Source organism: Rhinolophus ferrumequinum, chromosome 18, assembly GCF_004115265.2.
Source record: "Rhinolophus ferrumequinum isolate MPI-CBG mRhiFer1 chromosome 18, mRhiFer1_v1.p, whole genome shotgun sequence".
Taxonomy (NCBI): Eukaryota; Metazoa; Chordata; class Mammalia; order Chiroptera; family Rhinolophidae; genus Rhinolophus; species Rhinolophus ferrumequinum.
Window position 1 is genome coordinate 43,106,678 of NC_046301.1, and position 7,135 is coordinate 43,113,812.

The 7,135-nt window shown below is 55.0% G+C and overlaps 1 protein-coding gene across 1 annotated transcript; it reads left to right on the plus strand.

Moving 5' to 3' along the window:
• The first annotated feature begins 2,907 nt into the window (after nucleotides 1-2,907).
• NKX2-6 (NK2 homeobox 6) lies at nucleotides 2,908-6,707 on the plus strand. Its single transcript, XM_033133610.1, has 2 exons — nucleotides 2,908-3,181; nucleotides 6,067-6,707. Exons 1-2 carry the CDS (start codon nucleotides 2,908-2,910, stop codon nucleotides 6,705-6,707), a joined length of 915 nt encoding a protein of 304 aa, XP_032989501.1.
• The last annotated feature ends 428 nt before the right edge of the window (nucleotides 6,708-7,135 follow it).

The following is a 7,135-nucleotide window of genomic DNA, read 5'->3' on the forward strand; positions in this document are numbered from 1 at the left end:
GACTTGGAGAGCGAGAGGAAAGCGCTTGGAGACCGTGGGGGAATCTCAGATCCCCGGGTGCTCTGTTCCCACCCCGCTGCTCCGCGGGCCAAAGGACAACCTCTCTCCCCGCTGAGTTGGGCGAGGGGGGTGTGGACCTCTCCACGTGGACACTGGGTAACCCAGGGCTTGAGCCGAGGCCGCCCTTTGCCTAACTAAGACTAGCGTTTGCATCGCTTGAGGGGGTAGAAAGCCTTTTCACGTCCTAAATCTCATTTGATCCTTGCAGCAAACCGGGAAAGAAAGGCAAGGTCTGGGACCTGAGAGCATTTAAACTCAGGGCTTCAGGTGCGAAGTCTCTTCCTAGGTGTCTTTCTTTCTACACTTCCTAGAGCGCCACAGCTCGCCGCGAGAATTCCACCACAGAATGAGGCGCTGGTGGCTTCGCTGCTGATTACCGTTTTGCATCTGGGGTCGCCCGCAGCCCCAGCCTGCAGTGGAACGGGTGAGCGCCTACTCGCGGCCGTCAGCAGGGAAATAGCCTAAATTCGCGTTCTCTCCAAGTCGGGTTGTTGTTGTGAATCCCCGCATACCAGACCTTGGCCTGCATCTCTGAGGGGAGGAGGACACGATAACACTATTTTTTGAGCAAGTCGTAGGATTATATGTTTGATAAGCATTAAAGTATGTGATTCATCCATGCTTATTTTGCATATGTATCCCGAAGAAATAATCCAAAATGTTGAGAAGGATGAATTCACAAAAATGTTCCCTGAGTCTTATTTACAGGGCGGAAAAAATTAGATATAATATAAAAGTGTAAACAGTCTGTTGCGGTCCATCCATAACATGGACTATTTATTACATTGCCATTTTGAAATGTATCTGTAAAAACTCTTTAATGAAGTGCTGGACATGATTATGTGCATTTAAAATATATAAACTCGCGTATTCCCTATGAGCTCATACAAGCGAAAATATAGAGAAGGAAGTGTGCCCAAATGGTATCTGGATGGATCCTGTTTTCTTTTCCACTTTTCCTTATTTTCCATTTTTACCAGTGTGTATGACTTTTATAATCACACACACAAAAATAAAATTTAAATAAATGTATGGGTCCACAAGATTTCAACATCTCTCAGGAAAAAAATTGGGAGTTAGTGTTTTATCAAAACCAGTGTGGGCACGCCCTGCCATTGAGGAGCTGGGCCACAGCGGGAGTCACTTAACCTCTCTGATCTCCACTCCTCACTGAAAAAAAAAAAAGAACAAGAAGAAGCTGGAAACACTCAGGGTATCGCTTCACTATAAAGATTAAATGATACAATGTACGAGAAATTATTACTTGGCTAAATCATCAAATTTGCTGCTATTTGCATGAATTTTTTTGCCAGAATGTTTGCACCCCCTGGCCTGGGGAGATGAGTCCAGTTTATCTGGGTTTCGGGAAATAATAACACCCAGTCTTTTTAATATTAAATTTGCCCAAGAAGGTTTCTTTAAATATTTGATCTGAAATCCCAAAAAGAACTCTAGTGAGATATCATTTTGATGTAAAACTTTTTAAAACTCTTTAGACTGTGCTGAGACTGCTGACCCCCGAATCATGTTGTTGTGATTGAACCAGGTAGCATGAGAACTAGTAGTGAACATTCCTTGATGATTTCATACGCATTATCGCACTTAATTCTCATAACCATCCTCTCACGGGCACATTCTTTTCTTCATTTTTGAATGAGCTGAAGCTTAGAGAGATAAATACTTTCCCCAAAGGCAACATTTGATATGATACATAGCAAAACTAGACCTATTGACTCCACCTCCATATTCATAACCGCTGTACCACACTGCCTCCCTTTACTCGGTGCCGGCTGTGTCCACGGAGCTTTTTTGAAGATCTGAACACTCGTTAAAACTTCCCACCCTGGGGATGGTGGTAGTGGAGCGCTGCGTTCATATACACACGCAGTACTCTCAAGGCAATCAACTTGAGGGAGGATAAAGGAGAAGAATGGAAGGAACTTGGGGACAAGAAGGGCAAGGTTAGCCCCTGTTGGCACCTTCGCGCGAGCCAGGGCCATTACCTTTCCGACCTCCCCCCACCCATCCGCGGAGCCTGCTAACTGCCTGGGGGCTCCCGCAGTATTGCTCCCTTGCCTTTTCCGCGCCCCAGGGCTGACATGCTCCACCTGGGAAGTGGCAGATCCGGGCTCCTCTGACTCGGACTTGGCTCTAAGCGAGACATTTCCACATCCGTCTAGGCCATGATGGGTCAAGACTCGGTCCTCCGCGGTGCAGCCTCTGCTCCCCGCCGCCTGCCCCCGCCCTGAGTCCACGAGGACTCCCGCGTGCACCTACATCCCGCGGTGCCCAGCGGTCTCCACTTGAGTTTTCCTCTGCCACAGGAGTGGATAGTTGAGCTAAGGCCAGGCAGGATGGACTGGCTCGGGTTGCAAACATGGGCTCCAACCCCTCCTCCCCGCACGTCCTCTAGGAAAGTCCCGGCGGACCCGGGGTTGACCTCGGAAGCTCGCGCTGGTACCGTATTCACCGAGATACAAGCCGCGCGCAGCACCATCTCTCCTGTTTTCCTTGCTTTTGAGAACCTTCAATATGAACCAAACCTTTCCAGAGGGTGGCTGGGGCTGCAGAGGAATTAAAAGGGCGCGAGAAGAAAGCGCTAGGGGAAGAAGGTGCTGGGTTAGTTAGCACGTGGTTTCTGCGGGAACCAATGGGTGTTGGCGGTCTCGTCACTCGGCTCTGGTCACCCGGCTGCAGGGATGGCCCAGACGAAGGCGCAGTCCAGGACTCTGGGCGTCTGCCCCAGACCTTGGGTCTGCGGTGCCAGCAGCGACAAGACGTGAAGGTCTGGGCGCCGAGCTCCGCGGGGACCGGGGACGCCCCAGCCCCGCTCTCTCCGCCTTCGGGATGCTGCAGAACCCTGTCACTTCCACCCCCTTCTTGGTCAACGACATCTTGAGGCTGGAGCGCGAGCAGATTGGCCTTGAGGCCTTGCAACTTTGGGGAGCACAAAGGAGTCCGGAAAACTCTCAGTACCTGCGACTGGTGCCAGAGCCACGAGGGTCGGAGGTTCACAACACCCGTAGCAGCAGCGGCGACAGAAGGCAGAACGGGTCAGAGCCTCCTAGGGGTTCCTGTGAGAAGGTCACAGAGGTGGTCGCAGAACGGATGGGGGAGCCACGTGAGTAGAAGCTCAGGTCTTGGCTCCTACATGGAGATCATGGGGAGGGGGTCATTACCAGTGGTGGGACATGCACCTCCTGTCGTCCCAATTCCCAGGGCCTATCTTCATTTCCCCTCATTTGAACAGTCCAAAAGACAGGCTCTAATCCCCCCCTGCCATCCCCTCCAGATCCCCAGTGTGCTTCACCTCCCATAAGGAAAATAAGGCCCCGAATCTTAGAGGTTCACTATTTCCACTGCCTGTCCTCCTCTTATTGCTACAAACACATCACTCCGCTCACAGCCACAGTCCCAGAAACTCCAGCTTCTCTTTCTCACAGCGAAACACGCTAGGCTATCTTAGCTGGGCCACCCCCATGCTCTCTACTCTAACCCATCTGCCAAAGGTGTGGCCATCAAAGCAGCAGGGCGCTTTGGGAAAGGAAACTCCTACAGCTCTAGGATCAATCCCAGATCGGCCCTTTTGGGGGGACTTTTCAAGTGGCCTGGCCAGCACAGTCAATCCTTTTCCTGATTCCTCCTCTCGAAAATGAGAAGTGGCGACCAGACCAAGTGGTGTCTGAGTCCCTGGGCGCCGACCACCGTGAAAGCGCTGGCGGTGGGCCCTACACGTCTGGGAGCACAGTAAGGGCAGCTCGGTTTTTAGCTGCTCCGGGAGGGGGCTCCACGGAGACTGGCAGTTTCCGCACCTGGTCTTGGCCTTGCCGCAGCGAGGCCCCGGCACCTGCGTCCAAAGGCAGGAAGGGAAGAAGCAGGCGGGAAGTTGTTTCATTGTCTCCTGAGACCAGGGAGGCTTCAGCAGAAGAGGCTCGACAATCTGAGAAATGATAAAGCCACTCTTCCTCTCGTCCCACCTCTGCGCCTGGGTCCAGCCTCCCTGCCGGCCTGGGGTCCCAAAGAGGCGCCTTGCAGGCCGAGCCTCCTCTGCCTGAGGGTGCCATGGTCCCTCCATTTAAGGCGCAAGTTAGCCAAATAAAGAGACTAGTTGGGAGTTATTCATCAACTTGCAGCCTGGTTAGGCACCGACTCTAGAGCCTGGAGAACATTAATCTTTGCTATATTCGCAAAGAAGCCTGTGGTTTTCCTGCTGCGGACTCTAAACACGAAACTCTTTCGGCGCTTCTCAGCAAACTTGGCGTTCACCGGCCCTAGAGAGAAAAGGTCACGCTTTTCGGACTACTGCTGTCCCCTCAGAGCCTAAGGCAGCGCGTATCTCCTGCAGCTGTCGGGGACGCAGAGAAGGGCCCAAGCCCGGCTCCGAGAACTAAGCCCAAGGAGCCGCAGCTAAGGGGTCAACAAGGGACCTTCCTGGTGGCCTTGGCGCACCTCACCCGTCCCCAGCCGATCCACCTTGCTTTCAGGGACGCAGGGCGAGAGGTACTCCGGACTGTGACCAGGAGGGCGGCGGACGCTGGCATGCGCCCGGGGTGCCGCGCATCCCCTGGGCCTGCGTGGTCAGCCACTTTCCAATGGGGTCTTGCTTAAACCACTGTGTTACTTTTCGATTTGCTAAAACACCAAACACTCGTCAATATTTTTCCTCTTTGGAGATGTCCTGTTTCTCTGAGCACAGACTTCTCTAAAGGAAGTTTTTATTTCTTCCAACTTTAAATACCAAGCAGCCTTATTGGGCTAGCACGGGATTTGGAGTTGGGGTCTATCCCGCACCGGCTCTAATTAGGCCTGTTCCACTTCGCCTCGCCATGAGCTTGCATCCCCTCCACGTTCCTGGTTTTCTCCTGGCGTGAGTTTCCACGAAAACAGCGTTTCCTCTCTACCCACCCTCGGGTAGCTTAAGCGGAAAACAGAGCTTAAGCGGAGACAGGAAGAGAAGTGGGAAGAAGGGTAGGAAGGCCCATCTTGCCGGGCTGCGAGCACAGCGTCAGCAGCTGTGGTCTGCAGCCCTGTTTTAACGGGTTCCGTTGGAGCCGCCTCCGGGCGCGCGGCGAGGGCGCTTCTCAAACAGAGAGGAAGTCAAAGAGAAGCCCATGCCACCCGCCTGGCAGGGAGACCCCAGAGAAGAAAAAGGTAGCTTTTTAAACAGCTAAATGTGGATCTCAACTTTATAGGAGTATATCCCTCCAAGAGAACCTCACGTTTCAGGCCAAAAATCAGAAGTCAGAAAATACTTTGTTTTGTTTATTTTGTTAATTTGGATTACAGAGTCTCGCGTGCAAGAAATATCGACCAGTCCCTGGTGTCTATGGAGCTCTTGATGACCAAAAAGACAAGGGTGTGTGCCAAGGGGAGATGAAGGTGGGAGACACTCGAGACTCCTGGCTTGGGGCCAAGTATCCCGCCATACGCACCGAATCACGATGGATAATCAGGCAGACAGGACTCTACTGGCAAGCCCGTCACCGAATTCTCTTCTCGTTTTCTCTCTCTTTATCTATCTCTCTTTCTCTCCCCTCCCCCTCCTCTCTTTCCACCAAGGGCAAAGTCAGCCCCCATTTGACAGGCCCCACACTATCTTAGCTGTGCTCGGTCAGGCTTGATCCTCGCAGCAAAAGCTTCCCCAAACTCGACCACACTTTAGAACTGAAATCTCAGCGAGCCGCCCCTGCCCCACCGCCCACACGCAAACACTGTAAGAAAATGAAGCTGCCTTACACTCTTGATCGAGAGTCTACCTTTTGGGAAATGGCTGTACAACGGGGACAGTAGCGTCACAATTTACATATGTTCCAGCAGGTCCAAAAGCGACAGCTTGGGGGAAAGGAACCTTCAGACCGGCCTGGGGCGGGGGTGAGGGCTCGCAGAAGGCGGGGTGGGGGGCAAAGTGGGGGCTACCAGGGGCGAGCGGCGTCCCTTGAAAACAGTGTAAGAATTACTCAGGTGAGCCTTAGCCGTCGCTGACCGTGTTCCTTCCCGTGCCTTTAGAGCCGGGCCTCCGCGCAGCCTCGCCCCTCGGCGGCGGGACCCGGGGGCCAGAGCGCTGTGCTGGCAGCAGCGGCGACGGCAGCAGCGGCGACGGCACGCCCGGCGAGCGCGCGGAGCAGCCCAAGGTGCGGCAGCGACGGAGGCCACGCGTGCTCTTCTCGCAGGCGCAGGTGCTGACGCTAGAGCGGCGTTTCAAGCAGCAACGCTACTTGTCGGCACCAGAACGCGAGCATCTGGCCAGCGCGCTGCAGCTCACGTCTACGCAGGTCAAGATCTGGTTCCAGAACCGGCGCTACAAGTGCAAGAGACAGCGTCAGGACAAGTCCCTAGAGCTGGCGAGCCACCCCCTGGCGCCGCGGCGTGTAGCGGTGCCCGTGCTAGTGCGGGACGGTAAGCCCTGCCTAGGCCCTGGCGCGCCAGCCTTCCCGGGTCCCTACGGCGCGGCCGCAGCGTCCTATTCCTGTTACAGCAGCTACGCTGGCGCTCCTTACAGCGCTAGCTACCGCGGAGGCTACGCGGGCGCGCCCCCGGGCCCCACCCCGCCGGCGCCCCTGGCCAGCGCAGGCCTTGGCGGGGGTGGCCCCAGCGCCACCCCGCAGGGCCCTCTTCCCCCCACGCTGCAGGGTGTCGGGGCCTGGTGAAGCACCCAGGCTCGGACACACCCACCAAGGCCAGGTGCTCAACCAGCTCTCCACCCACGGGTCGCGCGGCCCAAATGATGGGCCACCGCAGTGGAGGGAAGAGGCGACCCGAAGGCACTTCTCCTTCGAGCGATCCCTGGGACTGCGAATTGCCCCCGAGACTTTTCGGCTAAAGTCCCTGGTTCATCTCCCAAGAAACAGAACGAAGGCCTTCTCCAGCCGCCCATGAAGCAGCACTGGGGGAGGAAAGCCGAGAGTGGCCGGCAGTGTCGGGTGTCGGGGCAATACTGAGGCAGGAGACTTTTCCGGCCTCAAATCCAGGGCTGAGAAGCCCTTTAATTTGTGTGCAGCAGCCCCAGGCTTTGAGGGAGGGTGACTCTGGACAGCGGGTGCTCTGGAGGGCCTCGGCCCTCCACTTAAGGGCAACA

Bases quoted from the DNA above. Each gene is read 5' to 3' on its own strand.
- NKX2-6 (XM_033133610.1), top strand. From the start codon at position 2,908: ATGCTGCAGAACCCTGTCACTTCCACCCCCTTCTTGGTCAACGACATC. The intron at 3,182-6,066 runs GTGAGTAGAAGC...CCGTGCCTTTAG, and splicing joins AGAACGGATGGGGGAGCCAC to AGCCGGGCCTCCGCGCAGCC.